Source organism: Antennarius striatus, chromosome 3 (assembly GCF_040054535.1).
Source record: "Antennarius striatus isolate MH-2024 chromosome 3, ASM4005453v1, whole genome shotgun sequence".
NCBI classification, from domain to species: domain Eukaryota; kingdom Metazoa; phylum Chordata; class Actinopteri; order Lophiiformes; family Antennariidae; genus Antennarius; species Antennarius striatus.
The window spans coordinates 6,714,083-6,732,235 of record NC_090778.1 but is presented as its reverse complement, the minus strand read 5'-3'; the positions used below and the strand labels follow the sequence as shown (position 1 = coordinate 6,732,235).

At 44.5% G+C, this 18,153-nt stretch overlaps 2 protein-coding genes across 15 annotated transcripts in view; both read left to right on the top strand.

Annotated features, from left to right (window-relative positions):
- Positions 1-18,153, top strand: part of fbrsl1 (fibrosin-like 1) — a 346,529-nt gene that overhangs the window by 48,966 nt on the left and 279,410 nt on the right. The gene's annotated exons all lie outside the window — the stretch shown is intronic.
- Positions 3,826-6,543, top strand: LOC137592828 (piggyBac transposable element-derived protein 4-like). 2 transcript variants are annotated; one of them, XM_068311274.1, is made up of 3 exons: positions 3,826-4,476; positions 4,857-5,380; positions 5,743-5,880. In XM_068311274.1, the coding sequence occupies exons 1-3, from the start codon at positions 4,098-4,100 to the stop codon at positions 5,797-5,799; spliced, it is 960 nt and encodes a 319-aa protein (XP_068167375.1). In that variant the 5' UTR covers positions 3,826-4,097; the 3' UTR covers positions 5,800-5,880. The 2 variants fall into 2 exon arrangements, with proteins under 2 accessions (XP_068167375.1, XP_068167374.1); XM_068311273.1 differs by having other exon boundaries at positions 3,850-4,476; positions 4,857-6,543.

Genomic DNA, 18,153 nt, shown 5'->3' with positions numbered 1-18,153 from the left:
GGTCACCTTATCGTGGTGGAGGGGTTTGTGTGTCCCAATGATCCTAGGAGCTAAGTTGTCTGGGGCTTTCTGCCCCTGGTAGGGTCACCCATGGCAAACAGGTCCTAGGTGAGGGACCAGACAAAGTACTGCTCAAAGACCCCATATGATGATGAAAAACATTGACACACGTTTTCCCTTGCCCGGATGCGGGTCACCGGGGCCCCCCTCTGGAGCCAGGCCTGGAGGTGGGGCTCGAAGGCGAGCGCCTGGTGGCCGGGCCTGCACCCATGGGCAGCCCGAAAGGACAACGTGGGTCCCTCTTCCCATGGGCTCACCACCTGTTGGAGGGGCCATAGGGGTCGGGTGCATTGTGAGCTGGGCGGTGGCCGAAGGCAGGGACCTTGGCGATCCGATCCCCGGCTACAGAAGCTGACTCTTGGGACGTGGAATGTCACCTCTCTGGCAGGGAAGGAGCCTGAGCTGGTGTGTGAGGTTGAGAAGTTCCGACTAGATATAGTCGGGCTCACCTCCACACACAGCTTGGGCTCTGGTACCAGTCCTCTCCAGAGGGGTTGGACTCTCTTCCACTCTGGAGTTGCCCATGGTGAGAGACGCCGAGCAGGTGTGGGTATACTTATAGTCCCCCGGCTTGGCGCCTATACATTGGGGTTCACCCCGGTGGACGAGAGGGTAGCCTCCCTCCGCCTTCGGGTGGGGGGCCGGGTCCTGACTGTTGTTTGTGCGTATGCACCAAACAGCAGTTCAGAGTACCCACCCTTTTTGGAGTCCTTGGAGGGGGTGCTGGAGAGCGCTCCCACTGGGGACTCCATCGTTCTGCTGGGGGACTTCAATGCTCACGTGGGCAATGACAGTGAGACCTGGAAGGGTGTGATTGGGAGGAACGGCCCCCCCGATCAGAACCCGAGTGGTGTTCAGTTATTGGACTTCTGTGCTTGTCACGGACTGTCCATAACGAACACCATGTTCAGACATAAGGGTGTCCATATGTGCACTTGGCACCAGGACACCCTAGGCCGCAGTTCGATGATCGACTTTGTTGTCGTGTCATCGGACTTGCGGCCGCATGTCTTGGACACTCGGGTGAAGAGAGGGGCGGAGCTGTCAACCGATCACCACCTGGTGGTGTGTTGGCTCCGATGGTGGGGGAAGATGCCGGTCCGACCTGGCAGACCCAAACGTATTGTGAGGGTCTGCTGGGAACGCCTGGCGGAATCCCCTGTCAGAAGGAGTTTCAACTCCCACCTCCGGCAGAACTTCACTCGCGTTCCGGGGAGGCGGGGGACATTGAGTCTGAGTGGACTATGTTCCGCGCCTCCATTGTCGAGGCGGCCGACCACAGCTGCGGCCGTAAGGTGGTCGGTGCCTGTCGTGGCGGCAACCCCAGAACCCGTTGGTGGACATCAGCGGTAAGGGATGCCGTCAAGCTGAAGAAGGAGTCCTATCGGGCCTTTTTGGCCTGTGGGACTCCTGAAGCAGCTGATAGGTACCGGCAGGCCAAGCGGAATGCGGCTTTGGTGGTTGCTGAGGCAAAAACCCGGGCGTGGGAGGAGTTCGGTGAGGCCTTGGAGGACGACTTCAAGACGGCTTCGAAGAAATTCTGGTCCACCATCAGGCGTCTCGGGAGGGGGAAGCAGTGCAGCATCCACACTGTATATAGTGGGGATGGGGAGCTGCTGACCTCAACTCGGGACGTTGTGACTCGGTGGGGAGAATACTTCGAAGACCTCCTCAATCCCGCAGACACGCCTTCCCATGAGGAAGCAGAGTCTGGGTTCTCTGAGGTGGGCTCTCCTATCTCTGGGGTTGAGGTCACCGAGGTAGTTAAAAAGCTCCTCGGTGGCAGGGCCCCGGGGGTGGATGAGATCCGCCCGGAGTTCCTAAAGGCTCTGGATGTTGTGGGGCTGTCCTGGTTGACACGCCCCTGCAACATCGCGTGGACTTCGGGGACAGTGCCTCTGGATTGGCAGACTGGGGTGGTGGTCCCCCTTTTTAAGAAGGGGGACAGGAGGGTGTGCTCCAACTACAGGGGCATCACACTCCTCAGCCTCCCTGGTAAGGTCTATTCAGGGGTTCTGGAGAGGAGGGTCCGTCGGGAAGTCGAATCTCGGATTCAGGAGGAGCAGTGTGGTTTTCGTCCTGGCCGTGGAACAGTGGACCAGCTCTACACCCTCCGCAGGGTCCTTGAGGGGGCATGGGAGTTCGCCCAACCAGTCTACATGTGTTTTGTGGACTTGGAGAAGGCGTTCGACCGTGTTCCTCGGGGGGTTCTGTGGGGAGTGCTTCGGGAGTATGGGGTACCGGACCCCTTGATAAGGGCTGTTCGGTCCCTGTACGACCAATGTGAGAGTTTGGTCCGCGTTGCCGGCAGTAAGTCGGATTCGTTTCCAGTGAGGGTTGGACTCCGCCAAGGCTGCCCTTTGTCACCAATTCTGTTCCTAACTTTTATGGACAGAATTTTTAGGCGCAGCCAAGGCGTTGAGGGTGTCCAGTTTGGTGGCCTCAGTATCGCGTCTCTGCTTTTTGCAGACGACATGGTGCTGTTGGCTTCATCAAGCCGTGATCTCCGACTCTCACTGGAAAGGTTCGCAGCGGAGTGTGAAGCGGTTGGGATGAGAATCAGTACCTCCAAAAATGAGACCATGGTCCTCAGTCGGAAAAGGGTGGAGTGCCCTCTCCAGGTTGGGGATGAGATCCTGCCCCAAGTGGAGGAGTTCAAGTATCTTGGGGTCTCGTTCACGAGTGAGGGTACAATGGAACGGGAGATCGACAGGCGGATCGGTGCAGCGTCTGCAGTGATGCGGACTCTGTATCGGTCCGTCGTGGTGAAGAAGGAGCTGAGCCGAAAGGCAAAGCTCTCGATTTACCAGTCGATCTACGTTCCTGCCCTCACCTATGGTCACGAGCTATGGGTCGTGACCGAAAGAACGAGATCCCGGATACAAGCGGCCGAAATGAGTTTCCTCCGTAGGGTGTCCGGGCTCTCCCTTAGAGATAGGGTGAGAAGTTCGGTCATCCGGGAGGGACTCAGAGTCGAGCCGCTGCTCCTCCGCATCGAGAGGAGCTAGATGAGGTGGCTCGGGCATCTGGTTAGGATGCCTCCTGGACGCCTCCCTGGTGAGGTGTTCCGGGCACGTCCTATCGGGAGGAGGCCCCGGGGACGACCCAGGACACGCTGGAGAGACTATGTCTCCCGGCTGGCCTGGGAACGCCTTGGGATTCTCCCGGAGGAGCTGGACGAAGTGGCTAGGGAGAGGGAAGTCTGGGCTTCCCTGCTTAAGCTGCTGCCCCCGCGACCCGACCCCGGATAAGCGGAAGAGAATGGATGGATGGAATGGATAGTAACTGCTCTGTACAATTGTGTACAGGCTTTTTTTATTTATGGGTGAAATCTGCACCAAGACTTGATGCCTTGACATGTGTGGACCGCATGCCCCGTGGAAGGTGTACAGTGGATACAGTGGACACAGATACTCCTGAATGCTCCAACTGGTTCCCACGAGGGTGGTAGGAAAATGACTACAAGTCCTTTTAAGATTTTTTTTATTAACTGAGATCTCAGATTTTTTCTTTTTTTTTTTGGTGTTACTTTTCGTAAGTCAGATCTGACATTAAATTGAATAACTTTGAACTATAGACATTTGATGAACATTGAAACCGCAACTGAAAAGGACAGTTATAATGGTGTGGAAAAATATATTTTGTTTTGTTATTCATGTGTTTGAAAAAAAATTTTTTTTTAGGTTTGTTTGCAATTTATTGCTTATATAGATCCTCTCTAAACAATTTTTGGTAAAAATAAAATCTATTAACTCACAGAGTGCCAAAGACGAAATATTTCGTCTTATAGAATCCAAACGTTGAGTGCCAAAGACGAAATATTTCATCTTGTAGAATCCAAACGTTGAGTGCCAAAGATGAGATATTTCGTCTTAGGCGTTTTTTATAGGGAACGTTAGATCAAAGCGTTTCGCACATTCTGTGTGATTTTCAGCCTTGTATTCTATTTATTCCGGTCGGGGGCAGTGTTTCACACCCTAGATCACCAGATAAAACGACGAAGAAGCGTCGGTGTTGGGGCAGTAGTGGAGAGCAAAATGGCGAAGCGCAAGGCGAAATCATGTGGAGGAGGCAGATTCAACCAGCTAACACTGGCACAGAGCTTGTCTGGCAGTGTAGCTGCTGTGAAAATGAGCGAGAGCGGTAAGGATCGGGGGGGTGCAGGAGATGCACCCAAGGAGATTGAAAACCGGATCGGAGGCGAGGAAAACGTGGCGGGTTGTAGCAGGGGCCCCCCGCAGTTCGGCGGCGTCCCACGTGGGAACGCCGCTGTGGAAAGTTCTCCGCTGCATCTGTCCGGCGACAGTTCTGACTCTGAACCGGACCCGGATTCTTCATCTGAATGGATACCGTCAGAAAGCAGCAGGGAGTCCTCCCCAGACCCGTGGGAGCCCACGGAGGATCTGAGGAGCAAAGGTAACTATTTTGCTACTTTGTTGCATGATGTAAAAAACACGTGTCGGCCCTCCATCCCGCATAAGTTGTTCCCCATCCATGAATGTATTACTCTTTTGTGTAAAATGGTACTTATTTAAGGCATGTGTGTGTATATATGTATAATATGTGTGTATGTTTTGTAGAATGGTACATATTTCAGGCATGTGTGTATATGCAATTTCCTCCGGGATTAATAAAGTATCTATCTATCTATCTATCTATCTATCTATCTATCTATCTATCTATCTATCTATCTATCTATCTAATATATATATATAATATATATTGTGTAAAATGATATCCTACTTATTTCAAGCATGCATATATAGTGTAAAATTGTATATTTCTATATTTTACAGTCCCTAAAACGAGTAGAGGACGTGCACCTGCAAGAGGGAGAGGTGTGAGGAGACACCAATCACTGGAGGTGGATGCAGGTGTTTGGGGTCATGATGGCTGGAAACCCACTAAATTCCCATTCGTGGCAACCCCTGGTCCCCAGAATGCGGCTGCAGACCTGGATTCAGACCAGCCGGTTGACTTCATGGAGCTGTTTCTGACTGACGAGCTGCTGGGTCACATTGCGTCTCAGACCAACCTGTATGCACGGCAGTTTATACAGGCACATCCTGAAGCTCTGCCACACTCCAGAGAGAGGGTGTGGAAACCGGTGACAGTTCCAGAGCTCAAAAAGTACTTGGGTCTTACGTTCCTCACCGGCTACATAAAGAAGCCCAGCGTCAGCATGTACTGGAGTGAGGATCCAATGGAAGCCATTCCATACTTCAACAACACCATGCCACGCAACAGGTTCCAGCTAATTGGGAAGTTTCTCCACTTCAATGACAATGCCTCACAGAATGCTGGAGATAAACTTTATAAAGTGCGTCCTGTCCTTGATTCTATTATTTCTAAATTCAAAGAGCTGTATCAGCCCCATGAAAACATTTGCATAGATGAGGGGATGTTGCAGTGGCGTGGCCGCCTGAACTTCAGGGTTTACAACCCTCAGAAGCCAGTCAAATATGGCATAAAATCTTATATTTTGTGTGACTCGCGGACTGGCTATTGTTATAATATGTTGCCTTATGTTGGCCAGCCGAGCACACTCCCAGACATTGTGTTCTCCCTCCTTGACCGCCTGACCGAGCAGGGGTACACAATATTCATGGAGAATTTTTATAATTCCGTAAAACTGTGTGAGCAGTTGTGTAAAAAAAAGACTAATGTTTGTGGAACTCTCAGGAAAAACCGTGGCGAACCACAAATCATCAGAGAGCCGTCAAAGACAGACTTGGGTGAGGAGGGGAAGGTGGTGCGGCACAACGGCCGGGTACTGGTCTTGGCCTGGCAGGACAAGCGCCTGGTGAGGATGATAACAACCTGCCACAACGACAGGATGCAGAGGGTGGAGGTGTGGCAGAAGGGTCAGCGGGACAAAGTGGCACAGCTCAAACCGGAGTGTGTGGTACAGTACAATTCCTGCATGAATGGGGTGGACAAACTTGACCAGAACATTGCGTACTACCCCTTCATCAGGAAAACTCAAAACTGGACAAAAAAGTTTGTCGCCTATTTGTTCCAGATTTGTGTGTACAACGCCTATGTGTTGTTCAGGTCCAGGAACCCAGGGATCAAGAAATCACACCTTGATTTCATGAAGTGTATTGCAAGGTCCTGGACTGAAAAGGGGTACGTGTCACATGAGGAGGGCGAGGAGATGGAGGTCGAAGACGTGCTGCAAACTAGGTCACGCAGAAACAGAGACCCAGAAGACAGACTCGATGGCCTGATGTCCAGGCATAAGCTGGAACGTTTGAGGGCCACCACCAGGAAAGCACATCCCTCAAGGAAATGTCGTGTGTGTGTTAGAACGGGTGGGAGGAGTGAGACCAGGATGTGGTGCAAGGCATGTCGTATTCCCCTGCATGCAGGAGAATGCTTTACTGTTTATCACACGCAAAAAAATATTATTGATTACACCCACACACCCACACATACTCACCTGTAAATGGTTCTGACAGTTGAGAGTGAAATGAATGTAGTCTTTGTTATGTTTTGTCTAATTTTCAAAATTGTTATAAAATCATTTGTTCATCAAAAATGTTTTTTCTAATGTTGTTTGCATTGTTTCAATAAGTAAAAGTATTTTCAGAAGTTTGACGTTGGAGTTTTGCTTGAATTTGCTTCTCTGCAGTAAAACGTCATTATCTCCGTTTTCTGGTCAAAATCAGCCGTTTTTGCTGAAACCACCCTGTGTTCTACGGGCAATAACTAAACACACATAGATGCTAGAAACAATCTAGCATCTGTGTGATATGTGGAATGTTTATGTAGCCTAAAAAATGAATATTTGGTGGGCCTTCAAAATTCAGTGAAAATGCTCAAAATCTCTGGCACTGGGGAGCTGTCCGCTCTGAATGTGTCTGGCAGTCAATGAGTTAATAATAATCATAAATAAAATCATCACAAATAAAATCATCACAATTACTTTTACATGACATTATATTGCACAATTATAAGCCTTAACAAGAATCACAGAATACAAGTGTTTTGCTCAAGTCGCTTGTAGGAGGAATGTTCAGAGTTCCATAGGCATCAACACTCTCTGCTGTGTTACATCGAGGTCTTTATATAACATCCACAAACAAACAAGTTGTTGACTTTCACCCATTATTATTACCTCACCTTGTCACACTTTATGCGTTGCACAGGAACACAAATTTCTTCTTAATTTGTTGTGGTACAGAGCTCATGTCCCAGCGGTACTCAAAAAAAAAAAAGAAATAAACTGCAGCCGTTGGTCACATGTGATCAAAGACTTTAGCCCCAAGACTCAAAATTATGTCACTGGAATGCAAGATGCAGAACAAATGCAACCCACAGCCATCTGTCTTGACCTCGTACCAGAAGGTCTTATCGGCCCACGTTGTGCAGCTTCCGTACTTGTTGATGACATACCATGTGAATCCAAATGGACTCAGGCTCACAAGTCACAACAATTTCTGGGAACTTTCACGAACGACATCTGTCCCATCTTCCTATTCAACCGATAAATGCTCTTCTTGAAATTGAGGGAGCCGGAGGGCAAAATGTCCCATATCTGGGCTACATTCAGACACACATTACATTTCCTAAGAATGTTGCCGGCAAAGACCAACAACTAGCTGTTTTGGCCCTCGTCGTTCCTGAGTGTCACTTTAACAGTAAAATCCCACTGTTAATAGGGACAAATGCACTTTTGCACCTTAATGGCCAATTATTAGAACAAGATGGCCCAAAGTTCTTTCGCAAACTACACTCAAAGCAGTTTGCAACGATCCTTCAACATATTGCTCAAGTACACAGAAATGACAGTCACATTTGCCCTGTCATGCTACATAGTAAGAAGCCAGTAACAATCCCGGCGAACCACAAACTATGTCTTATGGGCAATGTGAAAATAAAAAAGAACCAGAACACAAACTTTGTCTTTGAACCCAATGAGCGATACAAGTTACCAGGCGGACTGCTTCTTGAGTTGGCTTTAGTGGACATTCCCTTTAATGCCAATAACAAAGTGCCTGTAATTTTACACAACATGACTGAACATACTGTTACACTGCAGCCAAACAGCATTGTCGCTCAAGCTTGTGCAGCGCAACATGTTTCACCGCTAGCCCCTGGTCGAACTCAGGACAACGCAAGTCAACACAATGACGACAATGACAAACTTGCACTCAGCCTTGATCATTCTCCTCTTTCTGAGCAATGGAAAGAACGCATTCTTAAGAAGTTGCAATGTATTCCAGAGGTTTTTGCTTTTGATGACATGTCTTATGGCCACACTAAAGCTGTAAAACACCAAATCCGGTTGCATGACGAGACACCTTTCAAAGAGCGGTCAAGACCCATACATCCAAGTGACCGAGAAGCAGTGAAACAGCATCTCAGGGAACTGCTTGATGGATGAATCATTCGAGAGTCTAAGTCCTTTTGCCTCACCGATTGTATTGGTTAGGAAAAAGAATGGCTCGATCAGACTATGCAAAGATTATCGTAAGTTAAATTTAAGAACTGTTCGCGATGCATATGCCCTTCCAAACATTGAGGAGACATTTACAGCTCTTAGTGGAGCTAAATGGTTTTCAGTTATGGACCTTAAGTCCGGTTATTATCAAGTAGAAGTAGCTGAAAACGATAAACATAAGACAGCTTTCGTGTGCCCCCTAGGATTCTATGAATTTAATCGGATGCCACAAGGTGTCACAAACGCCCAAAGCACTTTCCAACGCCTAATGGAGAGGTGTGTAGGTGATCTCCATCTCAACGAAGTCGTTGTCTTTTTAGATGATCTAATAGTGTTCTCAGACACATTAGAAGAACACGAAACCAGACTAATGAAAGTGCTCACTCGCCTGAGAGACTATGGTCTTAAGTTATCCCCAGAAAATGTCACTTCTTCAGAAACTTTGTCAAGTATTTAGGTCACATTGTGGATGCTCATGGAGTCCATACAGATCCTGAAAAGATCTCTGGTCTGAAAAGTTGGCCACGACCATCCAATTTCAAAGAGCTCAAATGTTTTTTAGGCTTCGCTGGATACTATAGGTGTTTCGTTGAAGTGTACTCCAAGATAGCCAAACCATTGACCCGTCTCAGCTCAGGCTATTGCCTACCAAAGAAAAGAGGCAAAATCTACAAAAGAGAACCACCCAAACTAGCTCAAAGTTCCAATCAGCCTCTTGACGAACAATGGACTAAGGAGTGTGAAACTGCATTAAACAATAATTGAGAAGCTAACATCTGCACCCATTCTTGCTTTCGCCAACCCACAACTCCCTTATGTGTTACACACTGATGCCTGTTGTGATGGGTTGGGAGCTGCGCTCTACCAGGAGCAAGGAGGGAGACTGAGGCCGATTGCGTATGCTAGTCGTGGGCTTTCTAAGAGTGAACAGAATTATCCAACACATAAACTTGAATTCTTAGCCCTCAAGGGCGGTGTGTGATAAATTTAGTGATTACCTTTATGGTTCCAGTTTCCATGTCTTGACCGATAACAATCCATTGAACTACATCTTAACAACTGCCAAGTTGGATGCAGCAGGACATAGATGGTTATCACTTCACCATAAAGTACAGGGCAGGCCAATTAAACAAAGATGCCGATGGGTTGTCCAGGCGACCCCCAAGAACCACCTTGGGAAGATGAACCATTTGTCAAAGAAAAAGCTCGTATTGATGATATGAGGAGAGGTTTAATTAACTTGCAAACTGAACTTGATCACAAAATATTTTCTACATTCTGTGTCAAGTCCATCAGAATCCCACTTAATTGCTGAGTCTCTCGCCATTGACCCCACATCAGTTAGCGAGGCTTATGGAGAAGACATCTTACCATCAATGACGGATGCTGATTGGTGCACAGCACAAAAGGTTGACCCATCTATTGCTCGTGTCATAGCCCTGTTGGAAAAAGGTTTGAAGCCAAGTGCCAACCAAACAAAATATGAAACAAATGATGTTAAACTCTTGCTGAAACAATGGAACAAACTTGAGCTGAGTAATTGCGTGCTGTACAGAAGGGTTAACAATAAAGGTTGCTCTGTTTACCAACTAGTATTGCCACAACAGTATCGTGAACAAGCTTTACAAGGTGTGCACGACGAGGTTGGTCATCTCGGTTTTGAGCGGGCCCTTCACCTCGCTCGGGCAACATTTTACTGGCCAAGAATGTCCCAGTCCATTGACGATAAGTGCAAGAAATGTTCCCGTTGTCTTATGAGAAAGGCACTTCCTCAAAAAGCTGCACCACTGGAGAACATTCAGGCAACTTACCCTCTTGAACTAGTGTGTATTGATTACTTGTCTATTGAGCCGGACAGTCAAGACACTAGAAATGTGTTAGTAATGACAGATCATTTTACAAAATTTGCAGTTGCAGTACCAACAAAAGATCAAAAAGCGAAAACCATTGCCAAAACTCTCTGGGATAACCTCATCATCCCTTATGGTATTCCTAGTCGCCTGCTTAGCGACCAAGGCAGAGACTTTGAGTCGAAGGTCGTCAAAGAGCTTTCCACACCGATAGGCACAAGTAAGATCCGTACCACTCCCTACCATCCCCGAGGTAACCCGGTGGAACGGTACAATTAGGACGCTCTTGGACATGTTAGGCACGCTGGAGGACAAAGACAAGTATCATTGGAGAGACTTTGTTAGGCCTTTAACACACGCCTATAATTGCACAAAAAATGACACTAAAGGGTACTCTCCATACGAACTTACGTTTGGCAAACAGCCAAGGCTGCCTATTGATCTCATTCTTGGTACTTACCCTGGCAGAACCAGTTCAAAGTCCTACTCTGACTACATTAAATATCTCCGTGGAAACCTCAAAGAAAGTTACACCCTTGCTGCTGAACACTCCAAAAAGATGGGGGAGAAGAAAAAAATGAGATTTGATAAAAAGATCAGAAATGCCGAATTGTTTTCAGGTGATGAAATGTAAACATCAGAGGGAAACATAAACTTGCTAACCGTTGGGAAGAAAATATGTTGTTGTAAAAAGGATCAAAGACAGTCCTGTGTATGTGGTCAAACCAGAGAGTGGAGGTGGTCCCCACCGCACGTTACACAGGGACTTGCTTCTTCCTTGCGGATTTTTACCTGTTTTGGACCAAGCAGAATCTGAATCTCGAAATGACAAGGGACAATAAGGACCAGGAGCGGAACCATAATGGAAAAGCAGAAGACCATGACAATGAAGGAGAGTACAGTGATGAAGATATCATCAGTGATGAAGAGGAGTTTCTATACGTTAGAAATTGGAATCCTCAAATACTCTCAAAATGTACTTTTGTTCCATCTGAACCGCCTCCTCCCACAGTTCAAACACTCACCAGAACACCAGAAATACCCTTGCTTGATGTTAACAAACCTACCTTGACACAACCTGAATTCTCTAGTGCAAGTAGTAGTGACTTTGCTCATTCAAATGCTAAGGTTTCAGATCATGGGGTTATTGACATCCCTGGAATTGACATGACACCTATCATGACTGACTCAGTTCTCGATTCACCAGAACCGGTAGACAGTAGTGACAAATCTGTTAGCGACGGTATTGTAGAGTCAGTTATATTGAGGCGCTCTGAAAGAGAAAAATGCCCACCGCAAAGATTCACTTACGATGAATTAGGATGTGTTCTTTTGTTGTTAATTGATCACTAATAGTAACTGCTCTATACAATTGTGTACAGGCTGGTTGTTTTTTTTATGGTTGAAATCTGCACCAAGACTTGATGCCTTGACATGTGCGGACCGCATGCCCCGTGGAAGGTGTACAGTGGATACAGTGGACACAGATACTCCTGAATGCTCCACCTGGTTCCCACAAGGGTGGTAGGAAAAGGATTACAAGTCCTTTAAGATTTTTTTTTATTAACTGAGATCTCAGATTTTTTCTTTTTTTTTTTGGTGTTGCTTTTCGTAAGTCAGATCTGACATTAAATTGAATAACTTTGAACTATAGACATTGGATGAACATTGAAACTGCAACTGAATAGGACAGTTATAATGGTGTGGAAAAATATATTTTGTTTTGTTATTCATGTGTTTGAAAAAATTTACAGTGTTCATATTGGGTTGCTAAATACACTTAAATATTACTTTACTTAAATTTTGTCTGTGTGTTATTAGGGTGGCAAATTTCCATTCACCACCGCCAGTCTCCTTGAACCTAGTAGAACCTACATATTGGGTAGATATATATACTTAGATATTTGTCCAGCCTACTCAATAAGAGGGTTACACTTGCTATATTTCATGCCTTTTTAAATTGAAATGAAAAATCATATTGAATCAAAAAAAATAAAATAAACTATGGCATACCAATGGTGTTGATGGTGGTCAAAGTTGAAATGTCTTCTAGTCTAAGTAAAACTTAGTCATACAAAATATTACTCAATGTTTACCTGTATCTTCACATAGTGAAAGTTTTCAATTGCTGAATCTCACATTTATACCTGCATAAAGTAGGACAGAAATATAGTTCAGCTTGAACTGTTGACTTTAGTGTATTTTTGTGGGTAAACTGAACAGAAGATTTTGCCATCAGAATGCAGGAAAACAACCCCATTTTCTAAAAAAATTCCTGGGGGAGGGCCCCTGGACCACCCCCCGGCCCCCTCGACGAGTGTTGGTTGTCTGCCCGTGCGCCACTGTCTTGGACACAGAGTGTGGCTTTTTGTGACTTGCTCAATTCTTTTACACTGAGCCACAGTGGCTTAGTCATACTAGCTCCTAGTGCAAGCCCAGCCTATAACTTACTATATTGACATATTAGGCCAAAATAGACAGTCAAATTCGAAAATGGCAAAATTTTATTTTATTGCAGAAAATAACCAAAAACATGGTCATCAAATTAATTTTGAACTCCAGAAAGGTTGCGATAGGTTTCTAACACAATTATATACAGTTTGTGCCCCTTACGCCACTCTTTAAAGGAGTTTTTTGGGCCAAAATAGACACAGTCAAATTAGAAAATGGAACAAATTGTATTTTATAGCAGATATAAACCAAAAACATGCTCAACAATTGATTTTGAACTCAAAAAAGGTTTCCATAGGCTTATAAGATAACTATATACAGTTTGTGTCACTTGTGCCACGCCTCAAAGGAGTTTTTCAAAATAAGACAGACGTAAAATGCACAAATCGCGACACATGTTTGCATCACGTGACAAAATGCACGAATCGCGAGACATGTTCAAATCACGTGAATAAATGCATCACCGCTTCTATGATGGCGACATGGACAGAAAAACTGCCTGCCATCTGATTATAAGAAGCCATTTGAACCGCTTGTCTTAGATCAAATGTAAATCATATCTCCGGTTTTCCAGGATCATTCGGCTCCAAATAAAAACTGGAAGACAGTTTCACATCTATACTGTCGCACATGCGCACAGCAATACACGTGACAGACTTTATTTGTTAAAAATGGTTTAAAAACATAGTTTGATCTGATCACGGGGCTGATCATAGGGCTGTAAGGGTTAAATACAGTCAATGAAATTAACATGTGTCTCTTTAAAGCTTGACTGACTATAGTTACTTTTGTACCATGTCATTCTACTGTATATCACAGTTAAATATGTTAAAGATGTGCTGTTTCAGATTTAATCTCTTGTGGTGAAACATATGGTGCATCGTTTTATTTCATAAATGTCACAAATGTCAAAAAATGTTTAAATTAAAAGTCATAGCACTTGTCATTGACCTTACCTTCATTGTTCACATGTGGGGTGAAGTGTTTGCCGACCTGTGACCGATCGCCTCTAATTGCTGTAATCATACATGCTGGGTGTCTTTGGCTTGATAACAGTGTTCCCCAGGGAGCATGATTGGTATCACATAGGTCAGTGTGTCAGTGAAGGTTGTCTCCAGTCCAGACACATGCCCCGCCCCTGGGCCAGCTGGGTCCCTTTGACACACACACGTACACACGCATGCACACACACACACACACACACACACACACACACACACACACACACACACACACACACACACACACACACACACACACACACACACACCCTACCATCACCTTGAATGCCAACCTTCTTTGCTATGTTATATATGCCCTTCTCTTCATTTCCCTCCTCCTCTTTGACTCAGTAAAACTGGCTATGGGTTCAATTAACGGGTGCCTCTACCCTATCCCCGTGTCGCAGTCCCCCGGGAGAAAGCCGGGATTGTGCTCGGCCTACTCGGTCCTGAAGATTTGCTCTTTGCAGGCTGGAATGAGAATACACTGCAGCCCAGAATGGCTCCATTCCAGGATGTGCCATGCACAATAAAGCTGTGCTCTGCTCAATATTATGGCCTCTGAGGAAGCCTTTTCAGAATGTAGTAATTGAGAGGAGGGATGTAGTGGAAAACGTTGTGATTGGAAACCAAGTTTTTTCCTGTAGTGCATGTTCCTTTTGAAAAATGGATTTATGGGCCATGAACAAATGCTGCCTTGCAGATCAGTTGTTTTCAGCTCCTCGGTGTGTGAGGTATTTCCAGATGATACTGTATATAATGAAAGCTTGTGACTCTTTCCTCCTACCTTCCCTTCTTGCTATCCATTATTGGCAGGCTTTCTTGTTTCGTTAAGGAGGCTGCTCTTGAGATTTGACATGTACAGGTAGATGGACATGTTTCCATTGAATCACAAAAAGCAGTTCACTCCAGTCAATGTTTTACAGTTTGCACAACAGCCTTGCATAGCAGAGACATACCACCCCTCCCCAACCCTCAACCACTGTACCACCAGTAGACTGTCAAAAAACAAGTCTCTAAATCTGTAAATTTATATACATACACTACACCTTTCCTTTTTCCAACTGTTGATTAAATGAAATGCATATTTAATGTCATGTTATGGATGGGTTAGCCATCCCTCATCAAGTTCAGAGGCTCAGCAGGTCCTGCTCAGTGATTCTGCTAATCTCCTTATCTCCTTCCTGCTAAGTTGCCATTTTCTTAAACCAGTTCGTACTCAAGCAGTATATAATTTTTATTTCTTTATTTTTTTTCATTTCTTAAAACTTCCTTCTTTGAAATAACTACATTTTCAAAACAAAGCAGCAGGTTTGTCATTATATCTTATTTTGAAGGATGAGGACTCCTGACTGTAATCAAATCCATATTTGGGCAAAGATCGGGCTGCATCTGGTAGGAGGCTGTGGTCTTTGATTTCTGAGAGAAGATTCATGGAATTGTTCAGTTTCTCTCTTTTGGTGCAAACCATCAGTTGAAAATGTTATTCAGGGTTGCTTCTCAACTCGTTCATCTAGCCTACATAATACAATATACACCAGCTGCAGGGAGTGAATACACTGCATGAATGCCAGACCAAGGATATATTACAAAAGAACTGAGAAAAAGCTCTTGCATTGTCATCTATTTAAAGTGACTCTGTAAGACAATCTTGTGTCTTAACAGTAACAAGTGCTTTTTTCTTTTCTTGCTGGATTGCATTGAGCACCACTCTTTTCCTTTTTTATTTGACGTATGAAGTCTTTATTCTGGATTGAGTTAATTCTAATGAGCTCAGCTTCTCCTCTGCTGATTCTTTAGAGTGTACTTTGTTAATTATGGGCTCTATTTTGTAGTTGTGAGGACTTTTGACATTTTAAATAATTTTTGATTGTAACGAATAAAATTATTAAGAAAGCAAGAGACCTTGGACCATAAGAAATTATATCTCACCCACTCTATCGTTCAGGTTTTTGTTTTTTTTTGGCACTGTGGCTTGGGGTGTCTTAAAGTCTTTGGTTATTACATTTAGCATCATGAATTAGGTTTAGCTATAATTCCATGCTTAACACACAGCAATTTGTGTCAGTTATCTGCATTGATAAAGGGTTGAATCATCTTTATTGGCCTATTTTTGATTTTCTATTGCCATAGAAATGTTCGCCTAAAAAATGAAAACAGAAATGAGCTGTTGATGCAGCTCATTCTAAGAGCTGGTAGAAAAAGAAATTCAAGTCTCTCTTCAGAGCTGCTACTGCAGCCCTAAGTGAATAGCAAATACCAGTATTCTGTCTGATTGAGCAACCAAAAGTGTTACACACGGTCATTTCTACTGTCGGGCTGTCATCCATGGTAGTATTTGTCTTCCATGCTCACTTTTGTGCTGTGATTGGAAGAGCTGTATGACTATAAAGAGGCAGAATTAATCATGTATTATTGATCTGTTGGACAGGGCCCGGCTCAATGCAGCTCCAGGAGTGTAATAATGTTGTGCTGATGTATAATTTTACTTTTGCTTCATGTTCCTTTTACTGAACAGCTCCAAGTTTGGGTTCACCCAAAGTAGATTGAGGCCGACTGTGTGAAGCAGATACCTTTTTATCCAGCAGGTATAAACAGTAGATAAAGCTGTTCCACCAGCATCATCAACAGTGATGTTCCAGTCTTACACAGATTCCTTAGCAGCTCTGATAATATATTGATTTTAATTTTTCAAGCACATATTCTGTCATTGCAGCTTCTAATGTGAGGATTAGCTCTTTTTCTTCATGAATCATTGGGAAAAAAAATATTCACAATTTTTTTCACTTCTCCACTTAAATTTCGAACCCGGAAACCGCCATTATGTTTTGATCTCGTGCGAGTTTCTCGTCACGAGACTCACCTGCGTGATTCTGCCTTACTAAAGTCAACCAAATGGCAACACGTTTTACACGCTGCAGCGAGAGCGAGGAGTTAGTCCCTGTCAGGTCCTGTTAGGTTTCTCTCTCTGTTAAAGCACTTTGAAATGTCTGCTGATGTGATTGAGCGCTCTAAAAAATAAAGGTTGATCGATTGATTCTTACCATGCCTCTGAAAAAGCTAATGACAATGAGTGCTTTATTAAATAAAAAACAAAAAAAAGTTAATGAAGAAAAAAATACAGATATCACTGACGGATATTACTGAAATTTGTGTGATGAAGGCTGTCAGCTTGTTGCAGTGTCCACAGGAGAATATAGTATAAAAATTAAAGGCAAACAAAACTGTTGAGTGAAAGGCAAAAGTGAAAAAAAAATTGTATTACATCTTTATTTCTAAAACTGTTTTTTTAAATGACTACCAAGCTTTAACATTTTGATAAAACAAATGTAGAATTTTTTTTTCTCTTTTTACATAAGTAGTTGTTATTAATAAAAACAATTAACAGTTGTTAAGTTTTTATATTGTACTGATGGCAAAACTCAATCCTTGCGTACATTCTACTATATATTCTATTATTACTTTTGGGATGCATAAACATCATGTTGGGATGCACATATTTTTCTTGAAGCGCATCCCAGGGATGCACTACTTTCTTGAGGTAAAATTAATACTGTGAATACTATATACTGCATACTGTGTATAAATATACCGTATCCATCCATCTGTCCACCTATTGTAGGCGAGACAACTATACTCGTCAACTATACCCACTTATCTGCCTTAGGGTGTCAGGGATGTACCTGGAGCCTATTACAGTTGGCTAAGGGCGAGAGGTGGGGTACACCTCAGACACATCACTAGTGCATAGCAGTGCCACACAGAAGACAACCACTCAAACACACACACTCACACCTACGGACAGTTTGGAGTCATCAATTCACCTAAACTGCATGTTTTGGGAGATAGGAGGAAACCAGAGAATCCCGAGAGAACCCACACAGACACAGAGAGAACATGTAAGCTCTGTACAAGATGGAATCAAACTCTGAACTACCTTGCTGTGAGACAAGTGTTTCCTACTGCACCACTGTTCCACATGTGTAAATATATGCATACAAGTCTTTATCAGCTTTATCAGCTGTAACATTTCAGAGGAAATGAAGAAGTAGGAAGACAGCTGTTGGCTGGAAAGTGAGAAGTCATTTATCAAGTTTGTGGGTGGTGGAGTGGAAGGTGACAAGGAGGGGGTAAGGGGTTGTCCCCAGGGACTCCTCCTCTGCTCACATCTTGCCTGGGAGCAGACTGAGTTGGGATAATAAAAGCCATTCACTGGGTGAGTCACAGTGGGCTCTTCTTAATGTCCAGCTTGTCTGTGGCTCAACAGATACAATGAGCTGGTGCAGGTTGAGGCTGGTAACGCTGCAGCAAGCAGTCTGAGTCCAGCTGAGCTGCTACCACTGCC